The following is a 19,943-nucleotide window of genomic DNA, read 5'->3' as shown; positions in this document are numbered from 1 at the left end:
CTCTCTCTCTCTCTCTCTCTCTCTCTCGCTCTCGCTCTCTTTCTGTGTGTGTGTTCAATGTTTGAAAATGTACATTGCAGTTGAAATCTCAAAAGGATCTCTGATTTGCAGGAAGGATTAATGAGTCTGGAGAATAGTGTGCCACAGAGCACACAGGATACTGTGTAATTAACATAACGTGAAGCATTTTATTAAAAAACAACACGGACGGATATTAGCTGGTGTACGACGGAGCTGCTTCTTCTGCTATGAATGAGCTATTAAGAATTCTGAGCACTTGCTGTCTCTTCAACACAACAGATAACAACAGTCACACTGAGGCACTCGTGGGGTTCAGCTCATTAGAAGAACAAAACACAACCGCCTTCGCTCATCCAGTCAGTGCAAATCAAATCTCAAGTTTTGCTTCATTACTTCGCTGCAGAGAAGTGCTTTCTGAATCAAATATTCAGCAACTCAGTTAAACAATGACAACATTTTTTACTGCAGATGCAGTGAGGAATCTTAGCTGTAAATCTACCGTGCTTGAGATCCGTAACCTGGTTAGAAGCTGTGGAGTGTTTGAGAATACTGAGCAGTTGGAAAAACAGTCCTGCATTCACTGCTCTGTTGTGTTTTGTCTGCATGGCATAGGAAGGAGTTTGGCAGAACGCACTGAACACCACAGCTGAGAGTCAGTGTGCCTGCTGAGAAGGCCTGGCTGCCGTGGAAACAGGAAGAAAGCAACCCAAAGGAGGCAAGTCCTCAAGAAAGGGGCGGGCATCTGAGAACTGGAGAGGGAAAGAGAGAGAGAGAGGGAGAGGGAGAGAGAAAGGTGGAGTATAGTAAAAGGGTAAGATTGAGTGAGGCTGAGAGAGTTACAGAGAGAGAGAATTGTAAGCCAGATGAGGGAGCATGACACAGAAACAGTGAGAATGGTATAAAGGAGTAAGAGAGAGTGAGAGAGAGAGGTTGTGGGTATGAAGAAGAACTGTAAAATAGTAAGAAAGGAACAAGTCCACTTTGAAAAACGGGAGCTTTTCATGGCACTGCCAGTCTCACCCAGTCCCAAACCAATGGAAAAGAAACTGAGGAGTTACATGTGAGAAGATCTCTAGAGCAGCATGGAGAATCCCAGAGCAGAGAGGAGGAGCAGAGGAGAACACACACACACTCAGACCTCCTGCAGGAGGAGCGCCAGCAGGACTCCAAGCCTTTAACAATCTACTGAGACCACCACAGATGCCTGCAGGAGGAGCGCTAAAGCACACAGGAAGCTGAAGTGGGTAAAGCGTGTGCCCGATGTTCCGGGCCGTGTGCCGGGCCGCGGGTTTGGGCCGTGGGGGTTGTGGGCTGCGGTGGCTCAGGGCGAGAGTGCGGCGCAGGAGTGCCATACTCTTCCTCATACTCTGGCTTGCCTCATGGCTCTTACTCAGTGGCCTACTCTTCGTGCACACGACCATGTTTTCCGACTTCTGCACGGATGATAAGAGCAGGAGGATTCTCCAGAGACTGGTAGGTCAACAGTGGCAGCTTGGTATCACCTGCCAAATTTCACTGTATATCTGTACGTTCGTTAACAGTGAGGTCAGAACGTTTTAAATAATGATGTAGGCACAGTAAAGGTAGGAAGTGTAAAAAGTTTTATATTTGATGGATGAGAGTCACGTATAAACAAAACCGCAGCGTTTCGAGTTTTTTAACCTCGTGCGTGACTCGAGTTCACGTATTTAGGCACGGTTGTCAGAAACGTGTGTCTGTTTAACACAGAGTTGATCGATTACACCAGAGCAGGCAATTTATGATCCAACACGATTCAGTCACTTTATATAACTGTTCCAGCAGGTTGTCACACGCGTTCTATGTACGTAAAGCATCAGCAAAACAAAGCAGACAACAGACAAAATAACAAACCGTGTGGACTGCAGGAGATTCGTTCATTTATTTCAATTTGAGTTTCACCGTCGGAAAACCCGATGAATGTTTAAAGGTATAATAAACATGGCATTGCAAAGGCTTAATCTGTCAGCCTATGATTCATTGGTTATATTACCTCCAAGCTTCAGTACGTGATTCTGTAGTGTTCCTTAACATCAACGGGACTTTAAATGCTTTTTCTGTACTGTGGAATAAATCCGTGTCAAATAAGTGACGGTGCAACAATTTTTTGCTTTTCAGCTCCAAATTCTCTCTGAAAGATTGACACGATGCGTAACAAATTTATAGGATTAAGTTTCCACCAAGAAATTAGATTAAAGAGGTGCAGTAAAAACAACAAACTATTCAATATATTAAATATATTAAAGAGTTCAGTGTAGCAGAGAAGTAAACATGCTCAGAAACATGTTTGGACATAATAGATATTTAAGTAGATTTTATACTCTTACAGGAAGAAACTCCAGATTAAAGGATATATTACACAATTATAATGATATTATGATTTACTCCATTGACAGGTAGCTGGTTATTAGGCATAAATATATTACACCAGAGTTATTCCCAACAAGCGGCCCAATAAAATTAGGTTTTAGATTTTTAATCGCAGTGTTTTTCACCTGTTATGTGGACAAAATGAGAGTCTCGAGTTTAATAAGGCATAAATCAAACATTGCGGTATGAGGCTTCAAGACAAATTCTTTCCTAAGTGTGTTTTGAAAACGGTATCATCTAGGCAAGCACTGTTCCAGCTCCAATTCACCCGAGGGCAAAATGTCTCCACGGCTCAGTAGGAGCCAGCAAAGGAATTCTGCACCATGCCAAATTCTTCTAATTAAAGACAGGGTGTAGAAACAGAGCGGCAACTATCTATCAGTCTGGAGGGACTTTAAAGGGATCACCAAGGGCTAATTAATGACTTGGAACACTGTATTCGGTTTAGATGAACCCGAGTGTGCTGGAATTTAAGAATTACTGTATAATAAATGTTATATGTGCAAAATGATGTGAGAGGGAGATCCAAAGACACCAACTATATGTTAAATGCTGTATAGAAGCACAAGCTCTAAAAAAGGAAATACGCTTCAGATGCAGGATTTATATACAGTCCTACACCTGCTTAAAGGAAACAGGTTGCAGAAGAAGGAAGCAGAACAAATTTTTATGTGGCTTTTTAAAATCAAGCGCACCCTGATCCGACCTGAAACGTTATAAAGGCCACATCTGTGACAGAAAGGAAAAAAAGTGATGTGACACACAATAAAGGCATTGTCAAAATATTTCCACGGTTCGCCGAGGTGAAATCAAGCAGATCTTGCGACGTGAAGACGTCCTGAGAGAAGCCGGGTCGAGACACGAGTCGAGCTCAGCTTGTTTCAGCACGTAACACGCCTGTTGGGAACTTCACCTCATGACTCATAAACACAGTGAGATGTTAGGGCAACACGCTCGTCTTATCGGATCATATAACCGAACGACGTTCGATCAGTTAATATCTGAAAAAATAAATAAATAGAGATTCATTTTGATTTTTAAAGTGAAACAGGCTTGCTTAAAGCCTTAAAGCATTTTAATCAAAACTGTAAACATTTTAAATGATTTAGGCATAAACTTTAATTATGCAAAAATGTATTTTTACAGAACACTGAGTTCTGCTGAGAATCAGACTATACAGTATTGAGCATTAGGTTTTGTCCTATTTTTCCTATTATAAATAAATAAATTTCTATTTATTACACTGAAGACATTTACCAAATAATCAAGAGTGGAAAAAGAGTTTTTGTTTTAATTCATTTATAATTTAGCATTTTCTATTGCAAATAAGTGTGACAAAGTGTATTACTGATCTACATAATCACCATTTCCTTCAGTTCGATTGTTCCAGCACTTAATAAGTGTCTGGAATCCTATAGAAAGAAAATAAAATTCAATTCTAATTTTTATCGGTTTCAATTGAATCTATTTTAACCCTCGTACTTTCTTTTTTCGGCTTGATAATACCTTCAAGCTGAAACGCATCCTCTGAACTACGTTAAAATAGTTCATTTCAAATAGATTTGTAAAATTAATTTGCCTTTTTTAAATGTATGTATTTATTTAACCCTTGTATGTTGTTCGGGTCTGTGAGATCCATATTCATAAACATCAATAGTTTTGAAAAACTTTGCTCCCTTGTAAATTTGTTGATTTTTTTCCTCTCATAACTTGATTAAATTTGATTTTCTTTTTTTTCTTTTTTTTTTTTTACATTTTACTAAAAAACAACAAAAAACGAGTAGCACTTTAATTAAAAATCTGATGTAATAAAGGTAAAGGGCAAATATTAACCATATATGCTGTTTATATTGCTTGTAACTGGGATGAAGTAAACATCTGTAGAATATTTTAACATAAAATTTTTGATTGTGTTGAATTAAAAACCCAAAAATGCAGCGGGTCCAGCAGACCCACGAACACTGGCTGAGTAACAAAAATACGAACAACATACAAGGGTTAAACATTGTATAAATTGCTATCCGCTGAGAAGAGACAGCTCAGGTCAAAAGGATGCTTTATGATTCCTTTTTTTTTGTTTTTTTTTTAAGAGTTCATTTACTAAATGGCGAACACAGAGACGTGTACACCCGATGTCTTCTTCGTTTATTAACTAAGACGCCGTTCTAATCAGCATGCTTCGATAAATAACTCAATAAACATGAATAAACCAAATAAATAGCAGAGGTTGAGGCTGAGCACATTTCAGTAATTGCTTAAACACAAGTCGTTTTTTAATCAGTACTCACACCTGCCACCTAAGCTACAGGTCGATTCTCAGCGAGCGTTAATGAAATAGCCGGTAGAGTCTGTGACTGTGCCGCAGGGCCTTGCTGCTTTGCCTGTTTATACTACAACACAGGGATCAAGAACAGACGGTTCACGAGGACTCACCTCAAAAGAAACAACAAGTTACTCATGAATAGGGTGATGAATAATTGATTATACGTTATATATCGATATATAACTTTTAATGCATTATGTAGGCCGTATTTCTTATGTATAATCTGAAAACGGTTTACTTCTCCCATTTTTACATAAAACTCTTTTTGTTTTTTGTAGCCTTGGGTCATAACCTGACTCGGTGATGCATGATTTATATACTGGATCTACATGTACACGGTTGCTGAAGTACGGTATACAAATGCAGTATTAAAAGTAGTTACGCATTTAAGACTACAGATTTAAAGATGTCTAAATTTCTGCTAGATCTTCGAATAGATTTGGTCTTTAAAGTTGTTCATGAATGAAAGAAAAATAAATTCCACTTCCTGTATAACTGGTACAAAAGAAACTTCAGGACAATTTCCGTTTTTTGTGTTCGATGCCAAGAGAAACTGAATCTGATTACACAATAATATAGTATAGAATTGATTATATTTATAAATATAATTATGCATATTATATAGTCCATATAACTGTGTGGATATACACAGTATGTGTGTGTGGGTGTGTGTGTGTGTGGCTTGATAAGGGGCAACAAGGATCTTCTCTGGATGTATGTTTTTAGTTGTTTATTTTCAGGGGATTCTGCCAATAGTGAGTGAGGTTCATGGTTCAGCCCTGGGTGGTGCACACACACGCACACACACACACACACACACACACACACACACACACACAGAGCATGCCGAGAAGTTCATGGTCCGGAGAAACAGAATTTTTGAGTACTATTTTTAAGACCTATTCTTTGAATGGTATTTTATAATTACTCACCAAGTTCATATAAAGTTTAAAAAAAAAAAAAAAAAAAAAAACTGCTTCTCCTGTTGTTGCAATAGTTATAATCACTATAATCAGACAAACCTGCACATTTAAGTAAAAAAACAAACAAACCTGTCTGTCTGTATTCTTACGTCTTTTTACGTCATTTTTTTCCAATAAAAAAATGAGATGTTTAAAGCAGATTATAAAGAGTAAGACAAAACACACTGCTTTGGCAAAAAGGACAGAGTATGTTTTAAATTAGCAGCGGGTTTTTTTTTTCGGGACTAAGAAACCATTAAGACAATTTACTGCTATTATATATTTAGCAATCGTGTCCAGGATAATCAGTGTACACATCTGGGGATTAGAATCTAACGTTGAACGCTTCATCAGCTTTCCGTGACCACGGCAGAACGAAGTGTTGTTCAAATATATGCGAGTTGATTATGTATGGCTGCACAGAACAGGTTTCAGCTGTGAAAAACAAACTGGAACTGCTGTTTATTTAGTGCTTAGACCCTACAGTACATGCTCCGTATAAGGAAACTTACACTACAGTCTGTTTGTGTACAGATTGACAGGGATGTGGTAGCGTAGTGGTTAAGGTGTTGGTCTACCAATTGGAAGGTTGTGAGTCCAAATCCAAGATGTTCAAAATTAGTTAAAAATTTATGTCGCTCTAGATAAGGGCGTCTGCTGAATGTTGTAAACGTACAGCTTTATAAACTTGACATGATCTTTAGGTTGAGGCATTGCAGAATGCTCAGAACGCAAAAGGTCCAGTGATCTGAAAGCAAAGCCAGCATCGACAGTATGTGTGACATACGGTACGACACAGAAGTAAATAAAAAACACATCAATACAACACTGAAAGCCAGGGTATACAGTAGTTGGACCTTATCCAACTATTCCATGGTGGGAAAGTTTACATGCAGACACAGAAGCTAAAAACAGCTGCTGACCAAAATGATGCAAGGTTAAGAAATCTTGGGAATGCAAACGGATGTGCGGTAAGTGGCAGATGTCCAGTCAGAGTCAGAAAAAGCCTGGACCAAATGCTCAGTGCTAACCCAAATAAACTAAAGCTTTTCCGCAAGTTTCGCCAGTTAAGTAAAATGTCATGTGAAATTATAGTGATGTATAACCTTAGTTTATAGTCGGAGAATAGCGCGCGTAGTACTTTGTTTTGTTTTAAAAGAAAATCATCTCAAAGTTGCACGTGAAGCGATTGAGCAATTTTAAGCAAAGTAAACACAGGCTAAATTATACATCTTCTTTAACACATGAGTCTGACCCAAACAAAACAAATACTCCAAATATTTCATATATCAAGGCACACTGAAGCTGGGCGATGAAGTAAGAGACACAGAAAATCTTTTTGATGGATGATGATTAGAAAAAGATATTGCTATCACTAATGTGCCTAACGTCAATGCAATCAGGACCATTAGCTGACCTGCTCGGCCTTTGGCTGACTCGAGATGACAGCTGTTTACACAGGAATGTGGCAGTGGAGGATTTGCAGCTAATCTTTTGTGATGCACTAATCATGCCTTGCTTTCCAATCCTATCAGACATCTGGGTGTGTGAATTTTGAAGCGGAGGAAGTTGAGAAACGGATCGACTCGAATGTAAATCGCTTTCACGCCTAACAAGCTGCTGTCTGTTTATCCAGAAATGATTGAGCCGGGTTTGTGTAACCCTGCAGCTCTATCGACGTGTATAATTAAAGTAAAATAAAATTCTGAGCATACTGGAAATGACAGAACTGGGTTTAAAAACCACATTTGAAGAAAAGTTTACCCCAAGCAATTATGTGTGTGATGTGCAGCATCAAATCAAGTCAAGAAGCTTTTATTGTCATTTTACCCACATAGAGATGATGCAGAACATAGTGAATCTGTCCAAAACTGACACAGTTTTGTCTTTCCTCACACAGAGAAATAGTTCTGCAATAAAAGAATAAGCTGTAATGCTTATGATCTCCTTTTTGCATTGTTTCTTGGAAGGGATCACAGCAAACTTACAAGTCAAGCAAACTGTTAGACAAAATCCAAGCGAACGCTTCTGAGGTTATGTCTTCATTTTGTGTTTTCTGAGACCACACTTTCTCTGTTTCCATAGCAACGCTTTTACCTCGGCTTACCTGTTCTATGAATGAGTGATAATATCACACGACATGAGGAGATGTAATCATCTGTGCAAATGACTTCAGTAAAGAAAATCTCTCACAGGCATGAAGTTGTACATGTAAGGAATAAACCATTAAAGAGAAATTTAAACACAACAAAACAACAACAACAACAAAAAACACAACCTCAAATTTATGTTCAAACACTCACAGAAAAAAAAAATCTCACTAATGCCACTTTATGAGTTTTCACCTATATAATTATATATAATTGCGATTCTAATATATGTGTCATATATGAGTACCGCGTTTCGGTACCCTTTTAATAAAGCGTTATCAAATGTTCTGATAAGTGTTAAGCATCAACATTAAAACGTCCATCCGGTTACACTTTTTATTGCGGCATACAATTTAGAAAGGTTACAATTATTTATGAAAATGCATTGTAACATAATATGATCCATTCATTCTTGATCTAATGAACTATAAAACATTATTATAGTGTTAGAATTGTTTATAGCTATGGTTATAAAGCATTTATAAATTGTTAACAGCCTGCATTACAAGCAGTGTTTATAACACACAGTGTTTTAGAAGATTTCCAGTTAATATCTATGATATAATTCATTTTAAAAAAAGTCTCAGTTCAATATAAGTAGGGTTGGGTTTCTTTAGTAAGGGTTCTTTATAATGCATTCATACTGTATGGAATAACATATGAATGCATTATAACATGAGGTGAAGTGAACCGAACTGTGCTTTGTGTTGCAGTGTGAGGAATACCAACAAGGTGCATTAACAGGCGACCTGTGTGAAGACCTTTGCATGGGAGGCCATGTGGAATACAAGCGTTGCCTCTACTACGAAAATGGAAAAAAGGTGATGGCGGCCAGATGGCGAGGCGTGCCGATTGTCCTAAAATCTAAACTGGAGAATTTCACCTCCTATGAGGCTTTGGTTCTATTGGAGTACCAGGACGCAGCAGGTGATGTGGGTGCAGAGGAGGAGCTTTCACCCCTGGATGTAGTGTTTTATGCAACTTTGCAGATTAAGAACTTGTTGGGCCTGGAGGCTGGGAGTAACCTGACGCTACCAAGGCTTTGGGGCCAGAAACTAAAAAAAAGGTCCCAGTTGTACTCAAGGGCTGAGCTGGCCTCACTCTGGGCTCTGATCCAACAGGAGGAATATGCCTTTCTCCGTGTGATGCAGGACCTGACAGACCACGTGGCCAAGGTGCTGGGCTCCTGTGGCCATTTTTATGCAGTGGAATATCTTGCTGCTGGCCACGCATGGGACCAGAATATCTTCTCGCTGGAGGAGTTCTCTCAGAGCCCAAAAAGTAGAGAAGGACACACACTGACTGAGATAGACATGGTTCCTCGGGTTGCCCTGAGCTTCTTGGACATGGTGGACCACTTTGAAAATGACTTTTCTCATCACTTGCACCTTTGTGATATCAAACCTGAGAACTTTGCCATCAGGCAGGATTTGACGGTGAGTATTTTCTTTCATCTGTCTCTAGAATTCATTCAGGAAAACAGCTAAAATAACAGGAGACTCAGTTCAGAAAGCTAGGTAAAGCTGTCATTAAGCTGTGCCTAAGGCCAGCATGCTGCACTAAGGAAACAATAAAAACCTTATACAAACAAGAGAAGGTCACGGAATTAAGATTCACCCACGGTCTCGGCTGTCGTCTCAACAAATGGATCCTCTAAACCACTCTAATTTACAGCAACAAAAAAAAGTGGGAGCACGCTCATTTATAATAAACACACTGCAACGTTCTCTGCAAAAGATTAGCAAGCCGGTTCGGTGTGGCATTAGTTTTCCCCTTTATGAAGAATAATTGGACATGTTTTTGATAGGTTGATAAATGTTTTTCATTTTAGCACTCACCAATTATTCTCATGACAGATAAATAGGTCTTTTAGAAAACAAACAGGATTTCAGTGTAATGGGGAAGTTTATTTTCAGCCTTAATTCTGTTTATCCCAAAGGCTTAAAACTTAAGAGCAAGTAATATCCATCAATAGCTAATACTTTGGTTAAAAATATAAAAAAATTCACGAAATTCATTTATTTCTCTCTTTCTTTCTATATTCCATTGCAACTCTCAGATTATTAAAAACAACCAGACATAAATTCAACGGTATCAAATTAGCTGCAGGAGACTGACTTGTGTAAACGTTTGTGTAGCATTAGATGTGAAACTGTTTAACACAGCCCAAAAAGGTTCAACTTTGTTTTGATTCACATGTAATACAGTCGTGAATGTGTGTTAATGTTTATGCTAGTGCGCATTGCCAAATCTGTAGTTTCTTGGAAGGTTCGATTTAAACAGAACATGTGTTACGAGCTAAAAGGATTAAATATAGCTTGAGTTCTACATGGTAATAAAGTAAACACTGTCCTGCACAGTATAATCATTAGTATTCAGCTTATTTACACAGTTAAGGCTGAACATAAATGTTAAATGTAACAGAAATATAAATTCATTTAGCATTGTTGTATTTAGGTTTATCTTATTTCAATTTATAGTTCATGTTTTATTATTTTAATTATACAGTAAATTATTAGTATTTTCCAGAGTGTGTCTGCTATATAGCAGTGTTTTACAATAGGCTCCAGATCTACCGTGAGACAAACTAGGATAAAGTGGCAAATGTCTGTATTAATAAATAAATACTGTAAATGGACATGCAGAATTTTTAGTCAAACCTACGTTTTCTTGGAATTCGTTTCGACAGGTGGCAGCTATAGACGTGGACATGGCTTTTTTCGAGCCAAAAATGCAGGACATTCTCGAGCAAAACTGCACCAACGACAACGACTGCAATTTCTTCGACTGCATCTCCAAATGTAACGCAAAGAAAAACAAGTGTGGATCAAAACGCAAAAACAGCAATCTTCAGGCAAGTTTAATGCATTAACGTCTTCTATTTACGTTACTTTTTAGTGTGCGTGTATCTCTTTTAAAAATATAGAACATTAATAATAATTCATTTAACACTTCTTTGTTAGCAAGGCATTTCAAATTTTCTAAAAAAAAAATGCACAGCAGTTTCAAAGAAAAAACCTGTTGTGTTAATGGTCATGGAGGAAAGTCAATCCTTCAGCTCAAGCATTAACGTGAACAATGTGCGGAATGTTAAGTTTGTGATAAGGCTGAATAGAGTTTGGGCTGGAGCCTACCATCATTATGTGTTATAAATGTCACTGAGTGTTGAAATAAGAAACCTTTGTGGTCAGGAGAAACAAGAATGATTTCAAATTCTAGGTAAAAACAAGAACAAAGAAATTATAAAGTCACACTGGCTATATACCTGCGGCTTATTTTCAGCTGTGAGCTTGATTTTTTTAATATGTATATATATATATATACTGCATTTTAATGAAATACTATAATTGAACCAAACTTTATCACATCTTCGCTTTCATCGTTTCATGATAAAAATCAAAATCATCACCTGTTGTCAGTGCAAGCCCCCTTTTAAGGAGACCAGCTAACAGACGACTGAGCGAAATGAAACCAAGTCCAGCTCCATGCCTCAGACAGAGCCCATCTCTCCATCGCTGATCACTTATCACGCCACCAGATGACCTCTGCCATCCTATTGTCTGTCCTGCCACTCAGAACAATAGGGGCTTTGTGTCATTCAGAATGCCAGGTCAAGGAGATGAGCATATCTTCAGCTCCTGTCCCCTTTAAACAATATGAAATAAGAATATGACCGATGACTGTGATCAGGGCCATGAAATAAAACCAGGAGGTCATACAGATAATGACTGTTTCCTGTTGAAGCCTTCCATTTGGCCTCGTTGTTGGTCAACTCTTCATCAGCTCTCATTCTCTCTCTTTCTCTGTACAGGTGATCTGTGAGAAGATCTTCCGCTCGTGGTTCTCTCCCACGCTGCTGGGGGAAAAAGCGGGGCGCCCCCTTCAGGTGGAGCTTCAGCAAGCGGTGCAGGATTGTGCGGAGACAGAAGTCGGAGAGGACGCAGATCGCTCCCGGACCATGAGGTTGCGCCTACAGGGCCTCCTCACGCAGCTCGTCCAGGAGGACTCGGCCGATCATCAGAGCCGAAAGCAAGCACACGCAAAACGACGCATCCATACGGCACTCAATTTTTGAGCGGTCACTTGAAGACAATGCTTTGTAGTGATAAATTATTGCGGATCAACTCATCTCCAGTTCATGGTTTATTTCACTTAGACGGTTTACCTTTCGACTGTAGTCACACTGTGGAGTTTTAAATGTAATAGTAGTTAAACACCTATGCTAATATAGCAGAGTTGTAATTTTTAGAGATTTAAAAAAATCTTGATGTACTGTAAATAACTTTTGTATAAAAAAAATCGATGTAAATTTGCAAACGTCAATAAAATAAATTTTCATCGTTTCGACGTTTTCATCTCGTGTGAATTTGCATCACACACCAACAGCTGCCTTTCATTTGTCTGCTGTTTAATGGTTCCATATCAACACCTAGCAGAAAAACTCAAACAAGTTCAAACCAACATTTGTTTCTCATCACTCGCAGTGTAGTGGAAGAATTCTGTAGATCCCTTCATCTTAGCATTTGCCTTTTAGGAACAAATCCTTCCTCAAAGGAGATCATGTTCCAGTTGGTCTCCAGCTGTCAGCTCAACCTGGGTCGAAAAGGACAGACTAAACACGACCACGGGTCAAGGAAGGAAGAAGAAGAAGACAAGATGTATTACAGCGCAGGATGCAAAAAAGGCATGACGAAGGCTTTGTAATATGTTGCCTGCAGGTGAACTTTGCAGATTTGTCTCAAATTTTTTCTTAGTGACTTACGGGCGTGTTCTGGATGCAGCAACGGGCATCTGGTTTTGATCGGACTTCAGGTACATAGGGACTGAAGGGATTGGATCTAAGAACTCAAGATTATTCTTTAAAAGCGTGAAGTCAGTGCTGGTTAGTTGTCTTCAGGTATGAAGGATACGTTGATCACTTTTCACATATATTGAAATGTTTAACTACCTAATTTTTTAGAAATGGCTCATTTACCTGGGTTTCTTACTGTATCTTTACACTGAACTGCTAATGTTTCCATCTATAGACTGTTCGTCAGTTGCCTTTTGCCAGATCCACTATTACTATGTAACAGTTACTGGAAAGCAAAAGTGTGCAATGGTGATGCACCAAGTATTAAACAATGAAATAATTTAAGTTCTTAACGCTGCTATTTTTAAAAAAAAGTTTTTTAGACTCTTTAAAGGAATAGTTCAGCACAAAGAAACAGACTAAAGGTACATAGTTTAGAGAAAAACACAAAGTTCACCCCACAAAAAAGAAGAGTATAAACGCAGATCACCACAAAAAATGACTAAAATGACAAAAAAACAAATAAAAGTCTTTGAGATTCAGCAATTTCCCCAATTCTCACAATCCTTTATACAACAGTTGGTATTTTACAAGTCTATAAAGAACAATAGACTATTCAACATTTTTTAAGCAAAATACAAATAAAAGCTCCAAGTGCTCATATTTTGGAAGCAGCTCCAGTAATGTCTTTGTCCAAAGATTTGCCCTGGACCACAAATCCAAGCTGTTCAAATTGCCAGCAGATGTGTGTAAGGTGATCACATAATTGCAGTAGTCCTTCTCCACCAAAACACAGAACATCACTAAAAAGCAGCTGTAAATCTCAGAGGTATTACAAACTGAAATATACCAGACCGGGATGGGAGTAACAGCAATCCGCCTTGAACCGAACTTTAGAGGAACGTTCGTGATGTTGAAGGACATGTTAACACGATCAGAGAAACCTGGTGGACATCACGAGGGCTGCTCCTTTTAGACTTGAATGTAAAGAGTTAACAGAATAAAATAACACACAAGGCAGTGTTATTGCTATCTTTAGCTGAAGTGGAACAACCTTTAAACCTTTAGATGTTCACTCTAATTACTCAGCTTACTATTCTTTCACCTTGAAATTCTGATTTAATTTACGCAACAAATTAAGGACCAAGCACAAGGAAAATGAAAAAAAACAACACAAAAAAACATGGAAGTGCAACAAACAACTTATAATATGGTTCTACTAAAGAGTTACATTAGACGAATGAAAAGAGCACTCATGCTGAAAGATAAATTTGTCTGGTCTTGCGCTGAGCTTTGCCCAGAGGATATGAATGAATCGATTAAAAGGCAAAAGAGTTCAAGTACCTCGTTAATCTACAGCTCTCATTACTGTAGCTTTTTATTTGAGACTTTAAAATGACAGCAGCTTTTTACACTGAGTCAATGATGAAATATACCTAAGGAAAAGAGAAATCTAGTGATTTTTATTAAAAAAGAAAAACGGATAGCTTCGCTTTAAAATCTGACCACATCGCATCCAACAAGAACACTGAGGCTGCTGATTTGTTCATGGAATAAACTAATCTTTGTTCGTTATGTTGCTAAGCAACCAGACACTACATTGCGTGGCAGAAGGATTTATTGTTAATATGAAAATTTTAATTATGTATTAAACTGCTTCTTTTTAATATTTAATAATTGATAAAGTTTGGAACAGTAATTCATTAATTATTTACTTTTACAGTAATTGGAAGCTATTGTATATCTTGTAGCTAGGTTTTCCATGTTCAGTTGTGATAACGCTAAGTTTCCATACATTATTTCGTCATTAGTAATGTATTTTCATCAATATTGAACAATAATGTCTATATAAATATTAGAAATGTTCTAAACAGGTCCTGAAGAAGCGACGTCCACATTATATCAATAATCAATCTCACGGTGATCTGTATAATTCCTGTTAAAGGGGTTTGGCTGTGAAAGTGGCTTGTCTTCTTCTGTTCATCTTCATCTGTTGCACTTTCGTAGGTCAAAAGTTATGTTCATGAAAAAGGCAATGTTTGCCATGTCGGCTAGTGATGTCGCTTACTCTACTGTAGTAACGGTTTGGAACTAGGATGTGGAACTGTATTTTCTAACACTGACGGTGGTACTGGGACAAACAGCATAATAGACAACCCAGCGTGGTTGTACTAGATATAAGCACTTTCGGGACACTGATCAGATTATTGGAGCCAAACTATCAGTTGTATAAGTAGATATCATATCAGGTTGACAGCCTTGAAGGAAATAACAATCTCAATCTTTGGGAGTGTCCAACCAGTAAAAAAATCCCACACAATAAATTTCCATTGCAATGTGGTTCAACCCTCTTAAAAGGAAAAATAACTATTCATTGAACAAGAAAAAAAGGCCCTTCACTGTGCCAAAAACTAAAAGTAACAAGTGAGTCAACAAGAGAAGGAGAAAACGCCTGGGGTTGAAACAAATTGTGCACATAAAACTCACTTCTGGAGGCATTTAAGAGCAGAAATAAATCTGCTGTCAGATTCTAGACCTATCAAACTCTGGATATAAACGTGAGGGGTAAAAGAGGTACTGTTCTGCTTCCAACGGTTAGTTTTTCACCGAATCAAAGACTTGCCAGAATCAATTAACCTACATAATTCTATAAATTCAGTAAATCTATAAAACAGAAGATTTATTTCCAAGTCAGAAAATCTTTCTGTTCTGCATTCCTCATAACATCTGGAATGCTGAAATGTGCATCCTGAATCGTAATGCCAACCTTAGCTGCTAATCATCAGCTTTTGCCATTCGTTATGCTAGACTGGTCATGCGAAATTGATGAGAAATAGTGCATTCCTAAGTGGTTAGGGCATGCAAGTTAAAGCGCTAGTTTCAGCATCAAATTAGCTCATGTTCTCGACCATTTCCCTTGACCTTTCATGGGAAAATCTGCTGGAGCAGCTGTCTTTGTGGGGTGCGGTGCAAATTACACTACAGATACAGAACAAGCACCAAAGCGTACATGAGCCAAGGTTAATACTATGTGTTCAGGTTAGAATCCATAGCTAGATGTAAGAAATTATTATTGCTTTTCTTTCTGAAACATCACAATGGCTGTATAATGCATTAAAAATAAATTGATCCCTTTGTGTGCACTATTTTCACCGCACTCATATACCGTATGGATGCATGCAAGCCCTTTGTGAGTAGAGAGTGGATGCTGTAGTTTGTCACTGGAGACAAACCTGTGAGCTTCGTCGCCTGCTCTAAAAATCACTTTGGCAGTTTCTGAGAAATTCTTAAACTGCAATAGAAATTGCTGACCTTTTAAATACTCTGACGGGCTGCCTACCACAATTCTAACCGAGCGTAACAAACCTTACATTTGGGTAAAAGTAATGGAAGTAATTGTAAGGAAATCTGAATTTACTTATGCCTTGGAGGGATAGTGCCTTGTTTTTAGTGCCTAAAATTTATGTTTTTGATACTCTGGGATCGGTCAGAAATGTAGTAAATGTAAACCACATCTTTGAATTAAACCAATTAATAAGCAAATAAATTATAATATAGTGTGAAAACGAGCTAAAATATATTTAACATTTAATTCTCTTGAGTTAGCAATTGAGAGAAAAAACCAAACAGGGTTTTTTTTAGACCCACAGAGCGAATGATAAATTGTACTAATTAGATAGATCGGGAAAGTGAAACACGTAGAGTTTCACTTCACGGACACCGGACATCAATTCTCAACTAGCCAGTGCCATTGATCGGTTCTCAGCTATCACCTAAGATGGCCTGCTTAGAGATTTTCCCACTTTCTCTTCTCCTTGTAAAGCCACTAGAGATCGTTGACAACAATAAAAGATCAGAGAAACACAATAAAGAATGTGCTTCAGCCAGCAAAAGCAAAGCAAATGGTGAAGATCACTGAGGAGGCATAAAGAAAATGTCAGAAAACAAAGCCAAGCTTTTGACTTCGCAAAAAAATTCTGACTGGAAAAAAGTGTTGTACTGTTGGCACCTCATATTCGTTTCATTAGGTTTCCATTTTTCTTTCTTTTTGTCAAAACAACTTTTCAAGGTTTAGCAGCTGATATTCAGCAAAATACATCACCGAGGAGTTTTTTTTTTTCATTACAAAACTGGGACATGATGCACATTCAGCACATCTTCAATTGTCTATACTGTATGTCAAAATACATTAAAGTGACTAAAATGTTCTATATTTAAGACCTTTTTTTTAAATGCTTTGGATGTACAGTATACTATACAAAGACGTAGGGCTGATGTAAGGGATTCTAAAGAACACTCACGATATCCGTCTGTTAACTCGTCTTTGAATAAAAATATAATTAAAATAAAAAAAAAAAATGCTTCAGTCGATGCTTCAAACTTTAAGAGTCTGGCAAGATGAAAGCGCAGCTCTCATCGATCTATCCTGATGAAATATGACTTGGCAGAAAACAAAATGAAAGAAATGAAAGTTTTTGTGGTAAAGAGGAACAGGCCGTATATATGTTCCACATTTAAGAAACGGTATGTCTTTAATCAGCATACGGTCACTGATGCAGGCATGGGAACCAAAGCTGTAGGTTACTAGTATCGGTTTGATTTATTCTGGCATTTCAGGCTCATAAATCCAGGAGACAAATCAGGAGGATTCACATAAGGCTAAAATAACAGGCAAACGAGGTCAATATATCAAAACAAAGCCAACTTGGAAAACATAGAGCTTAATAAAAATGCTGCATGAACATTCAGTATCTTCTGTAGTGAAATAAACAGTTTCATAAAAAAAGAATTAATTATGTATAAAATAATTATTTGATTATATTGTTCATGGAATGTCTGGTACTTTTGCTCCGTGAATGGGAATATAGCCCAAAAGAAGCCGCACTCACTCGCTCGCTAGTTTATGGTGATTTTTACATTCCAGTTAAAGACGCTTCTCATCTTCGGCCGATGAGCTTTCAGAAAAATGAAAAACGTATCGTTTGCCATGTCTGCTATTGCTTACTCTGTTGTAGTAAAGGTTTCAGTGGAAGTGTCACTAGAATTGGAAATGTACAAGGCCTAGATGGTGCAGATGACTGCAGTGATACGAAGAGTGAAACACCTAATTGCTGTTCCAGTGGACAGAAACTAATCGATCATAAACCAGACCACAATTTGGTGCTGCGTCTTATCAGGCTGAGAGTTGAGAACGCTTCGGAGAGAGCATGTCGAAGGCTCCTGTTTTGACCATGTGATCCAGGCCTTGCCAGGTGAGATTATCTTATCTGTCATACCTGTCCCTGCAGGTCTTGTCACCTGGGCAATCATGACACAAGCATTTCCCATTTAAAGGATTTCTCATAATCCCTCACGTTCGGAACGAAGACAGGGCTTTCTTTGTAATGACAATCAAAGGCTTACAAGGATTTTTCCATTAATATTTCTCAGGATTACACATGAACAAAGACAGGCTCTATGAGTCCCATTTGTCAGTGCCAAGCGCTTTAGTATTCACAGGAAGCCACTAGCATTTTCATACATCAGAACTGGAAATTTTTCTCATCTTTCTGCTCTCTGGGATCAAGCCCATTAATTCAGAACAGTTCATAAATTCATCTGGATGCCAGAATTAGTCTTCCCTTCTCCATATTCTTAGCTCAGGTGTCAAGCACAGACAACGAGGAAGCAAATAAACTCCTATAAAGGGCTTGATGTCCAGACAGCAGTGACCTCCATCCACAAGAAATACAGGCAGAATACGAAAGATAATTTGTTGTCAAGATTCATTCCCGAAAGCAGAGAAAATGCTTGATCACTAAATTAGAAGGAAAAGACAATGCAAAGATGATATTTGATGAAAGAAAAAGATGAAGAAAGTGCTTCCGCTTTATTTATTTATTTATTTTTTAGACGTTGCCATAGGAAAAAAAAATACTTTCTGCTTTGAGCTGATTTCAGATTAAAAACATGCCAGAATATTTTTACATTTACATTTATAACATTTGGCATTCGACAGCCTGGTTCACTAGAGACCATTTTTTTTGTATAGAACAAAAAAAAGATTATTCAGGCAAACATCTTCAGAAACCTTCTAAAAACAGTTTATAACCTGAAGAGTGATTTTAAAAAAAGATGACAAATGTATTTATTTTTGTCTCAAATTGCCTTCAATCAAACCGTCTGAATGCTGCTTTTTGTGCTTCGTGCAATTCCATATCCCCAAGAAATAAAGGGTTATTATGATTGTTAGAGTGAAAGGACATGATGACAAGGAATAAATGTCAGAAGATATGATTATGGACCATATTCAGAGCTGACAGCTTTAAAAGATATGTTGTCTGTAAGGAAGTCTATTCAGGATTAACACTAGCTATGTGACAATGATGACATATTGAATATAATTGCAGCTGAAAGCAGAATTTCTTTTTTCTTTTTTAATGTTTTTATACAACATTGTGTCTGACAGAAGTGCTGGTCTTGGCTTTAAGGTCAGAATCAAGTTTATTGAGATTATTCATCAGTTTTCTAACTTTTTCATATCTAAATATCCACATGCACTATTTTGGCAATAGTGTCAGAAGCCCAGTAATTAAATTCAGCAGTTGATCTACAAAATATTGATAGCACTGCCTTAAAATTAGATCATCTTTAAATAAGGTGTCAGTAATTGTGGAGAAATAATATTTTATCTGATAAAACCACAGGTCTAAAGTTTTCTCCATTCTCATTTTCTCTTCCTGCAGTAAACCTGTGGCCCTTCATCGTCCATCAAATGGACATCTCTGAGCTCAGAATGTAACAAGCTGGCTTTTAGACAGAAACATAAAAACTGCATAATGGTTAATCCGGTTTCTCGCCAGCCATTGTCATTATTTAAGGGACCGGAGGGACAAGGTCAGTTCCCCGTTTGAGATTTTGGGCAGTTAAAAAGTAAATATGATGACATTTTTGACCTTTAACAAACATCATTACAGCACAATTGTCTGGCAAAGCATTTTATTCGACATTGTTTTTGAAGTGTAATTGCACTATAATGATGTACACAGGAGACACCTATAAACAGCCGCACTGTATGCGTGCTACGTTAATTATCCACAAGTAACCATTTGGAACTGGGGTACAAACCTAGCTGTACCACTGAATTCCTGTATCAGCTCCACACCGTGTGTACAGAAGTAAATTCTCAACAAGGCCCTTCGTGTAATAGTGCTTTTTGATAGCATCTGACCCGAATCCAGAAATAGATTCCGCACACACAAAATATAAATGTCGCATTCTAATAAAAAAATCATCGTCAAATTTTCTGATGATCGTGTGACACGAAA

At 37.8% G+C, this 19,943-nt stretch overlaps 1 protein-coding gene across 1 annotated transcript; it reads left to right on the top strand.

Annotated features, from left to right (window-relative positions):
- Positions 1-803: 803 nt before the first annotated feature.
- dipk1c (divergent protein kinase domain 1C) lies at positions 804-12,163 on the top strand. Its single transcript, XM_060869623.1, has 4 exons — positions 804-1,494; positions 8,558-9,280; positions 10,534-10,698; positions 11,656-12,163. The coding sequence occupies exons 1-4, from the start codon at positions 1,282-1,284 to the stop codon at positions 11,917-11,919; spliced, it is 1,365 nt and encodes a 454-aa protein (XP_060725606.1). The 5' UTR covers positions 804-1,281; the 3' UTR covers positions 11,920-12,163.
- Positions 12,164-19,943: the final 7,780 nt, after the last annotated feature.

Source organism: Tachysurus vachellii, chromosome 5, assembly GCF_030014155.1.
Source record: "Tachysurus vachellii isolate PV-2020 chromosome 5, HZAU_Pvac_v1, whole genome shotgun sequence".
Classification (NCBI taxonomy): Eukaryota; Metazoa; Chordata; class Actinopteri; order Siluriformes; family Bagridae; genus Tachysurus; species Tachysurus vachellii.
The sequence above is the reverse complement of the archived record's forward strand: the minus strand, read 5'-3'. Positions and strand labels throughout refer to the sequence as shown.